The following is a 14,504-nucleotide window of genomic DNA, read 5'->3' as shown; positions in this document are numbered from 1 at the left end:
AAGTGGCAAACATGGCTTCTAAGCCAAAGGCCTTCATGGTTAGAACTGGGGTAGTCCAACAGACTAACAGATGGGTGTCTTGTGCTCATGAATTTCAGGTTAACATGTATAAGTTTTGGGGTTTCATCATATGTGATGTGTGTGATTTTCTTTTTAATTGTAAAAATTGTTTTTCAGACAGCTCAGAGGTATATAATCAGAAAGGTAAGTTTCTTCCTTCCTCTTCCTTCTGTTTTCCCTGGTGTTTCCTCAGCTCTCTTCTGTTCAGATTCTTTCCCTTGGGGGTGCTTTTCTCCATATTTGGAGAATACAGTAAAGCATATGTTGATTTTATGGCTCCATTTTGTAGTCAGTGTATCATACACATATTTGCATGACAGACATACTTCCATGACATGGAACTCAGTGGTGTCATATCATCCCTTACATACCTTAATGTATTTAACCATCTCCTGAATTACGTTATCATTTACGTTATCTGCGGTGTTTCACTATTATAAACAGCGCAGCAGGGAACGTCCTTTTGTGTACTTGTGAGGAGTACAGGTGTTTCTGTAACAACACTCCTAGGAGTCACTGTATTAAAGAAGTTATACGTCCTAGGTTTTAGTAGATCCATACCAGATTATAGTCCAGAAGAAGTCATTAGCGATGTCAGTAATCTATGAATTCATCCGAAAGACATCATTCCAGTAGTATCTCCTTCTATCCAAGAAAGAATTGTCTCCTCACGTGTAGGTCTTCTCTTAGGTTCTTCAGTAAAGTTTCATAATTTTATTTATTTAGGGCTTTTACATTTCATAGAAGTTAATTCCTAAGTATTTTATAGTTTCTTATTAATGGTATTTTTCAGAATACTTTAAAATTATTGTTGATATATTTATCTATTTCCAATCACTTGCCTGAACTTACGTTACAACTTACAGTTGTAAAATGCAGCACACACAGGAAACCCAACACACGTTTCACATATTATTCAGAGGCAGACACCCCAGCAGCCACCAGCCAGAACCTTGCGAGCCATCCCAGAAGCTCCTTCTTATGGTCCAGTCCAGACACACACCCCCATAACCATTATCCTTTTACAGTAATTACCAAACACCAATATCGATTAGTCTTCCATTTTAATAAATTGGTATGTTTTTATGTCTGTTTTATTCCTGAAGTTCCCCATCTCACTTAAGGAAATTTACAGGCTTGTTTGGCTGGTGGTTTCTTAGTCTGTCTTGCTGTTGGCAAACTCCAGAGGGTGCAGTCAGCACACCCTCTTCTGTTTCCGGTGGCTGATCTGAAGGCTTGATCCCTTTATAGAGACTGTAAGTAGTGGTTTTAGGAATTGAATGTCTGATTGTCTCCTTCTCATTGATCCGTTAATTCATTAGGTTGTAGAAGATGAAATTTTAATCACTTTTTCATTTTTTGTTGGAAAATTTTTTTATAGTGATGATATACTTCACATAGCAGGATAAGTGCTTGCTTTCCCTTTAAAATTTCTCAAGATAAAAATGCCTCATTAAGTTCATATTAATACATCCAATCCAGACTGCAGGGCTTTTAGTCAGCTCTGTATTTTTTAATTTATTATAATTGGAGGATAACTTTACAATGTTATAATGGTTTTTGCCAAACATCAACATGGATCAGCCACAGGTGTACGTGTGTCCCCATCAGCTCTGTATTAATGTATTTTATGCTTAGAACCCTTAATTTTTAAAGACATGGGATGATGAATTAGAATAACAGAGTACTGCCACCAATATGATTATCAAAAGCACTGAAACGTTTCTGCACTATAATCTGAATTGTTGAAGGACGAGACCGGCACTCGGTACCTGAAATGAGGAGGTGGATGCACTGCTCTCTACAGCGGGGTTAGCTGCCTGGTCAGGTGGTGTCCAGGCCAAGCCCAGGGTTGGGGGGATAGTGGAGCACATGGTTTGGCAGTTTGATATCCTCTGCAGGAGCAGTTGCTGGGTCTTGCCTCAATCATTTCATGGTCATCATTAAGGTTTTTAAATGTGTCTTCACATTTCTAGAGACAACTGAGTTACCTTTTTTATCTAAGTTTTAAAATTGTTCAGTTATTTCAACCAGTTGCTTTTTTTGGACATGGCTGCCAAGTCAGTGCCGTGATTTGGATGTCTGTGTCCAAGTGGAAATGCCCTGTGAACCCCCTGTCATCTCCAGACCATGGCAGGAATATACACCTAAAGTAGCCTGGCCGATTACCACACGCCTGCATGTCTATGCAGACATCCAGGGATGTCTCCAAGTAGACCATAGTGAATTCACTTAAAAAGTCCTTAGCAGTCAGGGTGCTGTCCTATTTTGGCAAACTTACATCTGAGTTACAGTTTGGACTATGAAGGTCCCAGGAGATCAGTTCTCCAGTGAGCTTCCTGCCAAGTGTGTGTCTCTTGCCATATTGTCTCTCAGTAGCCACAGGCTATGTCCCCTTAACGATGGGTGTTTCTCGCTGACTTAGCACTCCTAGCTTCAGGACTGTAACGCCCTTCTCTCCCTCTGAAAGTTGTATTTAAGTCTCTCCATGGGATTCCATACTGCAGTTTCGCATATAGTGCTACGTGTAACTATCTTATATACACATCTTTGTATGAATTACACACTCACACACCTGGTGGCTCAAGATGGTAAGGAATCTGCCAGCAATGCAGGAGACCTGGGCCTGAGCCTAGGGTTGGGGAGATCCCCTGGAGAAGGGGATGGCTGCCCACTGTAATGTTCTTACCTGGAGAATTGCACGGACAGAGGGGCCTGGCGGGCTACAGTACGTGGGGTTGCAGGGTCAGACACGACTGAGCGGCGGCTACAGCAGCAACACCAGACACGCCCCAGCGAGCAAGGCGTCCTGACGCGCAGCAGTGACGCAGTCAGGTCGGTGGCGTTGGCAAGTGATGGTATGCCGTTCTAAGTTGGGTTTATGGCAGCAGTGCGTTTCGGGGTCGGCAGGGCCGTAACCAGAACGAGCTGTCGGCCTTCAAGCAGTGACCAGCAGCAGTGTCTCTTCAGGGTTGCCTTGGTGCTGGGCAGGCTTCACTGCTGCTGAGAGAACTGGGAATTCTCACAATGTAAGTGTGTATTGCTTGGGGTGGGAAGGGGCCTTAGCACTGATTTAGGAACCACTTGTGTAAACAGAGTATCCCTCATTTGAAAGCCTCTTCAGGGCCTCCCTTAGGCCCAACAGTCCCTGGGGCCCAACCCAGAGAAATTCCAGTGGCTGATTCCAAATCATTCCTCGGGTCTACCTGCTACCTGGGCAGTGCTGAGACAGGCAGATGGAAAGAGAAGACCGTCGCTCTTGCCTTTCAGTCTGTGGTCTGTAAGCAGTGCCCCTGGCTGACTAAGGTCAGTTTTGAGGTAGAGCTTTTCCAAGTCAGCTCTTCTGATCACAAATCTGATTTTTCTGATCCACCTAACGGTTGCTTTCAGAATTAGTGGGTATCCCATTCATTGTACTAATTAGTCAATGATTAGTGATTAGTGAATGATTTTCCAGGCAAGAGTACTGGAGTGGGTTGCCATTTCCTTCTCCAGGGGATCTTTCCAGCCCAGGGATCGAACCCAGGTCTCCCACATTGTAGGCAGACACTTTACCGTCTGAGCCACCAGGGAAGTCCAATTAGTGAGTGGGGTTCAGAATTTTCTCACATTCTGAGCTTCTATGTAAACTGGAGCCTGTGACAATCACCTGATTATTATACATGTCTCTTGGGATTTTACCCAACTATTTTTCTCTTGAATTTTGCAAATTTTAGGGGGAAAATGCTGAGTGATAGTTTGACTTAATTAGGCACATAATCCATTTTTATTGTAAAAAGAAATATAAGTAAAAAGATCTTAGTTCTTTTTAAATATAACTTAAAAGTAAGAAATTCATTTTAAACATAAGTAAAAAGTTCTTGGTTCCACTGTTGAGTTCATATCTAGTATCTTTCTGATTTTTTGATACACATACACATGTATATTTTTACAAAACCTTCACACTATGAATACCATCTATAATGGTATTATAGATGAGATGGTATTATAGATGGGGTAGTATTATAGATGAGGCGGTTTATAGATGAGATGGTATACAGATGGTATTGTCTATTTTACTTCATCTGCATATAGGTCTGTATCATTAAGATGGTAGTCTCCTGCTAGATAGATATACCAGAATTTATTGAATTCCCTGCCACTGGACACTTTTGTCTAACATTCAGACAATGTAAACAACGCCTAAAACAACATCTTTGTGTATCTCTGGTACAACTGTTTCCTTAGGATAAAGTTCTAGAAATGGAACTGCAAGGTAGAAGAGATTATGAATATTTTAAGGCTTTACACCATCGTCTTTAGGCTGCATCTGTTATATCTTGCTTCCAAACAAATTCCTCTGTGTAGCCAATGCCCAGTTCACAGCTTTCAGCACAGGTGAAGATGGCCAGGACACCCCAGTCGACACTCCTGCCCAGTCTGTCGGCCTTCAGGTAGTTGAGCAGCTGAGGCATGACCTGAGAAAAGGATGGCACAATCAGAGCTCTCCTTGGAGATGAGGAGCACACACAGTTTTCAACAGACCAGATCTTCCCTGCCAGGGCTACTGTAGGGATCCCGATCTCTCAGTCTCCACATTTTACAGCAAGGTTGCAGACATTACACTGGTAACTTACTAACAATCTAACAATACTTTGCAGCTCTGTGCTTCTTTAAAGTCCCTCTTTATATCTGGTGTCCTTTTATCTGAGAAAGAAGTTCCCAAGTATAAGATCGGCTGATGTGTTTAACCTGGCTGTTAAGCTAATTATTTTTTATTAATAATAACGCCACAAAAACAGGGCAGAGGCTTCTATTTGGGCAACTTTTATTTTGTGCTGTTTACAACCTGAATGGAAGATGCCGTTGCTATGACTCTGAAGAAACACTACTGTGGAACACAGAAAGGCAGTCTATCGATGTGTTTGTTTGGACCAGAAAGGGGCCTGAGGGCCTGGCCTGGGATGAGTCCGAGGCAGCGCTCTGCCACCACCGCCACCAGACTGCTGTGCACGAGCTCGTCGCAGGCGTCAGGTGCCGAGCGCCAGTCCGTTTTGGGTCAGTCCTCAAATTACCCTTTCAACCGTTAAGAAACAACTATGACTTTATAATGTTAGTGAATCGACAATTCAAGAGTAGTTTCCACCCAACCCAAATGGATCCTGATGCTAATAATCTCTTTTTGGCAAGACAAATCTTATCTTAATCATTACATTCATTTGTTCTAACAAATCCACAAACTAAGACTAAACAGCAAGGGTTCTAAAATACTCCTCTCACAAAGACTGAAGCTATATTATTTTAAATTATAAAGGTAACAACAGAGGCACTAAAAATCATGCTTATAACCACACTGGGAAGCAGGGGGTGGTCCAGGTGGCATAAGTGACGTTTAAACCCTCACTACTGCGGAAGCCAGTCAATAGCGTCTATAAACTAGTAGACTGATAAGTCTCAGAAAAAGCAAGCAAATTAGAGGCACAAGTAACTTCCAGATTAACCAGTAGAGGATAATTCCCTCCTTGGAACATACTGTAAGGTGGGGCAGAGCCTACTAATTGTCCTTAAAGGCCACCTTCCACACACAGCGCCCACAGGACCTCCTGCAAATAGATTACTTTGGCAAAGTTTTTTTAATATTTAATAGGGTAAATATATACTAAAATATTCCTTTTCAAGCTCCTACCTGGAATTCAAATAATCTCTTAGCACCACAGGGGCAATCTGGAATATCCTTTTCTTGAGGGATATTTTCACCGGAGATCCAGAGCGGGGCAATCCCTCTGCCGTATCTGAGAATCTAAAATCAGTTAAGATCAGTTTAAATCACCAACATCCCATGTTACCTGAGGATCATCTCGAGAAACTTTGTACATACTCGGACAATTGATGAAACGCTCATCTGAAAACCGGTTTCCTGTCTGCCTCTCCCCGACTCCCCGGCACATACACACAGCACCCTTAATGCCTGCCTCAGTATCGTCAAAGTGACGCTTTCCGCTCATCTGATGCAGGTCATCACAAGTATTTTTCTTAGATGACAATACGGTTAGATTCTGAATTCTATGGCTATTTTGTGAAGAGACTAACAATAATTCTCTTTTCCCATTACCAGGTTTTGAATATAAAATGCAGCCCAGTGTCTGCGGACTTCACACAGATAAGGAACCTTAGTTGCCAATTTTGAAATGAACAAATACCAAGTGAGACACACTGTTTTAAATACAACAGAAGTAAATTTCACTATAATAAAATGTTATGTAACAACTGAGTGATTTTCCTAGATGTTTCTTGTTAAAAAAGAAATATACATTGCTAAAAACCACCTTCTCAATATTTAGGACCTAGACCTATTCTTCCTATAAGCTCCTAAGTATTTATTTGCTCTAGTGACTGACTTATGGGAATTTTGCAAAGTCTTTAGTGGTTTATATTTATGGTGAGGGAAATTAAGGGAATAAAGTTAATGGAAGAAACCAGGCAAAGGGAAAACAGTTGCTGAACACTTACTGTAAGTCTATAATCTACCTTGATCCTCAAAACCACTTTTTTCTTCTCCCTATACTGTAGATACAACTACAACTACATCAGAAGGCCAAAATATAACTCAAGGAGCCAGGAATCCTCACATCACGAAAACCCATTATTCTTTTCACAAAGTCAGTGATTTCTCTACTAATGTGTCAGGTTAATTTTTATAAGTCAAAGGTCCCTGTTGGAAAAATGGGCCAAAATTTCCTGTCTTGCCATTAGTGTCTAAACTCCATGTGTTACAGGCAACAAAAGATGTTAATCTCTGCTGATGGTTTTGGAAAACGACTATATGATACAGAATGTAACCTTTAGTCTTTCCATAACTATTAAAAGGATCAGCACTACAAACAGCTTTCCATATGGACCACTTGTGTGAAGGAATCCTACAGACAAGAGACTAACTGTATTAGAGTTACTTCTACACAGGTGTGTTTTTTTTTCCCTGGTGCAGGGGTGGGGTGGGGTGGGGGTTTTTGGGATCTTAGTCCCCCCACCAGGGATCGAACCTGGGCCCCCAATAGTGGGAGTGCGAAGTCCTAACCACCGGACCACCAGGGAATTCCCAACTCAAGATTCACACCCCTACACCACTTGAACAGCAGAAGGAGCTATATGAGTTCCATTTTACCTGTTCTGGTTCAAGGGATATTTTAGTTTTAAACTTCTGGAAAATTCTATCTTCCTTAGATTCATGTTTTGCCATGGATTCCAATTCTTCCATATGTGCTTCACCTGAAAAATCATCAACATTACTATTATGGCAACAGGAATAACCCACATGTCTTGACAATAAACACATGCAGAGGAAAGCCCGTTTTTAAACAACCAACTTAGTGTTAAATCAGACAGTGAAGGCCTGATGTTTTCACAGGCTTGCCCTGTTTTGGTTCATTAACATCTGTGCTTTAAGACTACCTGACTTTCCAGGTAGTCCATGAAGCAGCGTTATTCTGCTGTTTCTTTAAAGAGCTTCTCCTTAAACCTTCAAATTAAGAATAGACCCCAAGTCCCAGGCTCAGGACTGAAAAGGATACTCCCAAACCATGGGCCCTTCTAATTCCTACTGTCCTTCACTTGTCTGAACTCTTATTTCCAGTTTCTTTCTGCCCCATCTCTCCTTTCCCAACTGGTACACTCATTCAGTCATCACAGGCTCACTGGACCTGTCAGCTCACACTTTCACTCTCACCTCTGGAATCCCAGCTAAATGAATCACCCTGTCCTGAACAGCCAAGAGTCTTTGTAACTCAGAGGGTATTTCTGATATCCTGAATGTGAACTATAAGCCAGTAAGCTGACATTCTAATGTAAAATTTAATTTAGAATCTAAAAATCTACATTCTGTGGTGCTTAAGAGATCAAGTTCTAAAGTCAGTAAGGTGTAAGCTCAAACTCCAGTTCTGAAACTTAACTTTGGTCAGTTATATGCCCAAACAAGTTATACCCAGAACCTCAAATTCCTCACTGCAAAATGAGGTACTGTTTTCCATGTATTGTTCTGATGCGAAAATCTCAGTGAGGTCATGCACAGAAGGCCCATGGTACGTGCTGTACAACAGAGTATGTGTTGGAGAAATGCTGGCTCCTCCTGAGTCTCAGCACAGGCACTGCTCTAGCACGTGACCACCGTGAAGTAACTGACAGAATCATGGATCTTAAACTTGCTAGGTAAGAGGGCGCCTGCCACCCACCAAACACTGCAAGGCACTCTCATGTACACCATCTCAATTTGAGAAACAAATCTTTGAACCAGATAAACTTTCCAAGTTTCCAGCATCTTGTGAAGCCCCACCCAACTGACCACCTGGATACACCCTGCGACACTTCACAGGAATCAAAATATACGTTGTATATGCCAATGAGAGGAGCACAGAAAGGATATCTTCAAATGAGACAGTATGTGAAAAGTACAGGTTGAAGCCTCCCAAGTGAGTTGCTCAGTGCTTCTCTTCTCAGCAGATTGAGCCTTTTCTTTCAAGTATTATATTCACTCACTTAACAAATGAGTTTTGAAACAGATTCCTTACCCATGGTTCCTATAATCTCTGATTCATCATCTCTTTCCACAACTTCAGGCATAATCTCATCTTCTGTTTCTATTACAATTTCAAATTCTGGAAAAAGGAAGTTGTGATCTGGAACTGTATTGTCCAAATTATCTGAAACAAAAAGGTAACTAGCATCATTAGTGATCATTTAGTTTTGAGAATCAAATAATTTCCTTTTTCTGAAATGTATTCCATGTCATAAACAGTATTCCTTAGAAACTAACATATGTAGCTCCACCATTTTAGATTATGGTTCATACATTAAATGACTATATAAAAGCATGGTTGGGATGTGAGTGGGTGAGAACTCACAGCTCCTTCTTCATAAAGGTGTTTATGTCACTAGTTAACCAAAACTCTGAAAATTATTACACCTTTTCTAATGTTAACCTTTATCCTCAAAATGAAAGATTTGGCCTACAGACACCAGGAAACTGAGCTGATATTTAAAAATTAAAAAAGAATTGACTGACCTGTCTGTGCACAAGCCTGCTTATGTCCTAATCTCCAGTCCAGACTCTGATGCTCCTTACTGCAGTAATGTGCCTTGTGACATCTGGAGCATCTTTTGGGGCCTGAACAGCCACAAACTCTGCAGAGATGTGCACCAGACTTGAGGTGGAGATATACAGACTCTCCTGTCTCTGACGGAGGATCCTCAGAAGGTGGCTCGTAGGAGTAGAAGTTATTTTGCCTGGGGAGCTGATTTCTGAAAACTAAGGGGAGAAAAGGAGAACCGTTAATGAATGATTTAAATAAAACAATATAGCAATTCAAGTATTTGAGCCTTCACACTGGACTGAAAAAAAAAAAAACATTCATTTTTTTAAAAAGAAAAACTGAAGACAGTTTTCCCGTGCAAAGAGCTTATTTTTTGGAAACAGAGAAAAGAACGAGAAACTTTTACAGTTCACACAACTAAATACGCCCTTACAGTTTATTCAAATTAACAAGGATAATAGGTAAAGTCAGACTACAGAAAAAAGTGACAATTTCTAGTACCTGAAAGTAACCTACCACACCTATTACCTACTAACTAACCAGAAGGCTGGCGGCTAGGAGTGGGCGAGCACGCGGGACGCCCCGACCCCTGCAAGTGCTCGGGGGTTCCGGGGGGGAGAGGCCGGCGGGGTACGGGGGAACCCGGGCGGTTTCCTGAGGGGAGAAGCCGGCAGGGTGCCGGGTGGGAGAGGCCGGCGGGGTACGGGGGAGGCCGGGCGGCTTCCGGGACCCAACCCGGAGCAGAGGCCGCAGCCGCTCACCGCGCAGGCCGCAGCAGCATGGCGGCGTCCGGCAGCAGAAGAGGAAGAGACAGCGGTGGAAAGCGTCGGCGCGGCCCGGCAGCGGCGCGTACACCTGCAGCAGGAAGGCCATCGGGCGGCCACACAGCGGGCAGGCCAGCTCCGGGGGCCCGGGCAGCCCGGCCGCACTCAACCACGCCGGCCGGCCGCCCACCTTGCTTGGGAACTGCTCGCTGCGCAGCCGCCACGACGGCGCCGGCTCCACGAAGCCCAGCTCCGCCGGCCCAGCGCTTTGAGACGCCATGGCGTGGGGTGTAGGCTACTCGTTCCACGGATCCGCCGCCACCGCCGCCACCGCCGCCGGAAGTCGGCGCCGGAAGTGAGGACGGCGGGCCAGACGTGATTGGACGACAGCGCAGAGGGGGCGGGGACACGGGGGGACCGGATTGGGCGGGCTCACTTATTCCCGGTTTCCGGTCCTTGCCTGGGGCTGAACAGAAAAGGTCAGGTCCTTTGTTAAGTTCAGTTCAGTGGCTCAGTCGGGTTCGACTCCTTGCGACCCCATGGACTGCAGCACGCCAGGCTTCCCTGTCCATCACCAACTCCCGGAGATTGCTCAAACTCATGTCCATCGAGTTGGTGATGCCATCCAATCATCTCATCCTCTGTCGTCCCATTCTCCTCCTGCCTTTAATCTTTCCCAGCATTAGGGTTTTTAACAATGAGTCAGTTCTTCGCATCAGGTGGCCAGAGTATTGGAGCGTCACTTCAGCATCAGTCCTGCCAATGAATATTCAGGACTGATTTCCTAAAGGGAATGTTTTCCTAAAGGATTGACTGGTTTGATCTTGCAGTCCAAGGGACTCTCAAGAGTCTTCTCCAACACCACAGTTCAAAAGCATCAATTCTTTGGCGCTCAGCTTTCTTTATAGTCCGATTCTCACCTCCATACATGACTACTGGAAAAACCGTATCTTTGACTAGATGGACCTTTGTTGGCAAAGTAATGTCTCTGCTTTTTAATATGCTGTCTAGGTTGTTCATAGATTTTCTTCCAAGGAGCAAACGTCTTTGAATTTCATGGCTGCAGTCACCATCTGCAGTGATTTTAGAGCCCCCCCCCCCCCAAATGAAGTCTGTCACTGTTTCCACTGTTTCCCCATCTATTTGCCATGAAGTGATGGGACTGGATGCCATGATCTTAGTTTTCTGAATGTTGACTTTTAAGCCAACTTTTTCAATGTAGTCTTTCACCAAGAAGCTCTGTAGTTCTTCTTATGGTGACAATATACAGCCTTGACATACTCCTTTCCCAATATTACCTAGGAACCTGGAATGTTAGGTCCATGAAAGACTAGAGATCTCTTCAGGAAAATTAGAGATACCAAGGGAACATTTCATGCAAAGATGGGCACAACAGAAATGGTATGGATCTAACAGAAGCAGAAGATATTAAGAAGAGGTGGCAAGAATACACAGAAGAACTGTACAAAAAGGTCTTAATGACTGGGATGATCATGGTGGTGTAATCACTTGCCTACAGGCAGACATGCTGGAGTCTGAAGTCAAGTGGGCCTTAGGAAGCATCGTTATGAACAAAGCTAGTGGAGTTGATGGAATTCCAGCTGAGTTATTCCAAATCTTAAAAGATGATGCTGTTAAGTGCTGCACTCAATATGCCAGCAAATTTGGAAAACTCAGCAGTGGCCACAGGACTGGAAAAAGTCTGTTTTCATTCCAATCCCCAAAATGGGCAATGCCAAAGAACGTTCAAACTATGGGACTGAACTCCTTAATATCTCTATACATAGTACTATAAATATGTCTATACATCTAGATACAAAAATCTCTAGACATATAATTAGGAAGGTCTCTATACATATAATTATAACAATCTATGTACATATAATTATAAATATCTATATACATAATGACATGTTAACTGCTTCAAGACCTTAAGCCATCATTCATATGTTGGAGACCTGCTTACACAGTGAATAATGCAAGCAACAATCTTATTAAATAGACAAAACCCATCATATTGCTAGAGCATAATAACATCATACTACAACAGAGAGAGATAGAAAGCATAAACAGTTTTAAAGCAAAGATAACACATCAAAGCAATGATTAGTATAATTACTTGAAATCTGGTCACAATAAACCATCCAGTCCACAGGGGAGCCAGCTGAAGAAGTTAAATTCTGGAAGATTCAGTTAAAGAGGAAAAGATAAATGTTTTATCTTTGTTTACAAAGGTATACTTTATCAATGCATTGATGCGTACTTGTTGATACCTTGTATCAACCTACACATACTCCTTTGAACTCATGTAGCCTCTTTCATCTTCAGTCATTCCAAACATGAACCTCCAATCTGTTGCAACTTTGTCCAGTCATTTTTCTCAATTTTATAACAGAAGGATAGAAACTTAATGTATTTATACAGACCAGTAAAAGATACTAGGATGTCTTAGTCTAATGGGTTTCTTTGGGGGTGGGGCTTAGAAATTATTTAAAATCTCAACCATTCTTTCTGCTTCATCATTTTCAGATTCCTTTGAGATGCAAAAAGCTTTGGAAGCAGTGTTTAATATAATCTGAACTTGCCAGGTATTTCTCATTCTGTGTAAATGCAGATCTGAGAGGTAGAATTCAATGGGTACAAAAAGAAAAAAATCTTGAATGTAGGGACATTAGTCGAAATTGTGAAAGGCATGTGACCAGAGAGCAATCACAGTGGATCAATCCACCTCCATCACAAATGTGAACAAGCTTATCTTGATAATAACATTCACAACGGAGGAGTTAAAGTGTTACCGTGAAAAATTTCTTACAAAAAGGACAGAGGAAAAGTTTTCATGGTAGAATACACCTTTCAAAGAGCCTGTAAATTCCAGATAAATGTTTCAGTATTTGAAATTTAGAGTTTATTACTTAGAAATTTTACCGACTGTTCAAAGAAATGTAGATCACCTTCTGATTCACAAATTTGATTCTCACTCGACAGGACTTAGCTACAATCATTGTAGCTTATCCAAAAAATATTGAGCTACCGATCTGACAAGAAACATTCACTCTCAAATGGAATACCACAACTGTCTTCGCATATTGCCTGCTATAGTCAGACTCTTAGTTCACAGGCCATGTAAACTCATACTGTGGTGATTGATTCAAATCTGAAACCAAGCTTTATTGGAAGGAGGTGGTTTGCCTACTAGCAGTGTAGAAGGTTTGCCTTTTCTCCAGGCCATCTCCAATATTTGTTGTCACCAATGCTCAACAGGAATGTAGTAGACATTTCAATTTATTTGTAAAAATAATGGTTATTTTATTTGGAATATAGTTCATTTCCAATGTTGTCTTTGTTGCAGGTATACAGCAACCAGATTAAGGTATACATTTGTTCTTCAAAAAGTGAAAGTGTTAGTCATTTAGTCATGTCTGACCCTTTGTGACCCCATGGACTGCAAGATCCCAGGCTTCCCTGTCTTTCACTATCTCCTGGAGTTTGCTCAAACTCATGTTCATTGAGTCGATGATGCCATCCAACCATCTCATCTTCTGTTACCCCTTCTCCTCCTTCCCTCAGTCTTTCCCAGCATCAAGGTCTTTTCCAATGAGTCAGCTCTTCACATCAGGTGGCCAAAGTATTGGAGCTTCAGCATCAGTCATTCCAATGAATACTCAGGACTGATATCCTTTAGGATGGATTGGTTTGATCTCCTTGCTGTTGAACGTGGGTTCTTTATCGCTAGTGCCACCTGGGAACCACTGTATGCCCCGCCCGTGTCCCCACTAGGGATGAATCCCAGCAGGGCATCAGAGCTCAGAGACTTCAGGGCACCCCTGCCCTCAGGACTGGTCTTTTTTCCAACCAGCTGCTCGTCAGAGGCCCAGGCACCCCAATCCTGACTCCAACTTCCAAGACTGGGATTCTGGGACAACTTAGGGGTAACCAAGACCCTCACACCCCTGTCCTGCCTGGGGGCTCAGTCAGTTCAGTTGCTCAGTTGTGTCTCTTTGTGACCACCCCAGGCTTCACTGTCCATCACCAGCTCCTGGAGCCTACTGAAACTCATGTCAATTGAGTTAGGAACACCATCCAGCCATCTCACTGTCTGTTGTCCTCTTCTCCTGTCTTCAATCTTTTCCATCAGGGAAAAGCATCAGTTCTTCGCATCAGGTGGCCTAAAAGCTGCACCTGGCAGATCATTGAGAGCTTAGTGTTTCTAGTAGGTATGGGTGGAAAGATGAGGTGTGAAGTTCCCACATCTGCAGGGCCTTCGTGTTGCAATGATCTGTGCATTTCACCTGGCCAGTCAGCTCCCCATGTCATTTTCCCAGGAAGCTGAGATTGAGGATTACCAGGCAGAGGTCCTCCCCTTGTGTAACTCTCACTCCCACAGTGAGGAACCCGGCTCCCACCATCTGCCCTTCATCTGTGTGTTGCTCTTTTCCAGGTGGCATGTGCAGAGGTTTCAGCTTTCTTAGCTACTACATCCTGGAAAGAACACTGTAAAATCAAGCCAATTGCTTATGGAAGCTCTATTTTGTCTTTAGTCTACAGATTCTGATCTTTTCCAATGTTAACCTAGCACTTTTTGCCCCATCCCCTACAGTGAGGTTTTTCTATGTATTTC

The 14,504-nt window shown here is 42.8% G+C and overlaps 1 protein-coding gene across 2 annotated transcripts; it reads right to left on the bottom strand.

The window, feature by feature from the left end:
• Positions 1 to 4,164: 4,164 nt before the first annotated feature.
• PDCD2 (programmed cell death 2) lies at positions 4,165 to 10,256 on the bottom strand. Of its 2 annotated transcripts, none has more exons than XM_025294241.3 (6): positions 9,884 to 10,252; positions 9,095 to 9,337; positions 8,601 to 8,732; positions 7,202 to 7,305; positions 5,726 to 5,839; positions 4,165 to 4,517 (listed from the first exon to the last, which is right to left on the bottom strand). In XM_025294241.3, the coding sequence occupies exons 1-6, from the start codon at positions 10,164 to 10,166 to the stop codon at positions 4,359 to 4,361; spliced, it is 1,035 nt and encodes a 344-aa protein (XP_025150026.3). In that variant the 5' UTR covers positions 10,167 to 10,252; the 3' UTR covers positions 4,165 to 4,358. The 2 variants fall into 2 exon arrangements, with proteins under 2 accessions (XP_025150026.3, XP_044779892.2); XM_044923957.2 differs by lacking the exon at positions 4,165 to 4,517 and adding an exon at positions 4,530 to 5,115 and having other exon boundaries at positions 9,884 to 10,256.
• Between the last annotated feature and the right edge of the window lie 4,248 nt (positions 10,257 to 14,504).

This window comes from Bubalus bubalis, chromosome 10 (assembly GCF_019923935.1).
Source record: "Bubalus bubalis isolate 160015118507 breed Murrah chromosome 10, NDDB_SH_1, whole genome shotgun sequence".
NCBI classification, from domain to species: domain Eukaryota; kingdom Metazoa; phylum Chordata; class Mammalia; order Artiodactyla; family Bovidae; genus Bubalus; species Bubalus bubalis.
Note: the sequence above shows the minus strand (reverse complement) of the source record. Positions and strands in the feature narration are given on the sequence as shown.

Excerpts from the sequence above, each read along its gene's own strand:
- PDCD2 (XM_044923957.2), bottom strand. The coding sequence starts at position 10,166 with ATGGCGTCTCAAAGCGCTGGGCCGGCGGAGCTGGGCTTCGTGGAGCCG. Across the intron at positions 9,338-9,883 it reads ATGCTGCTGCGGCCTGCGCG|TTTTCAGAAATCAGCTCCCC; the intron begins GTGAGCGGCTGC and ends TTCTCCCCTTAG. Across the intron at positions 8,733-9,094 it reads GCAGGCTTGTGCACAGACAG|ATAATTTGGACAATACAGTT; the intron begins GTCAGTCAATTC and ends TTTTTGTTTCAG.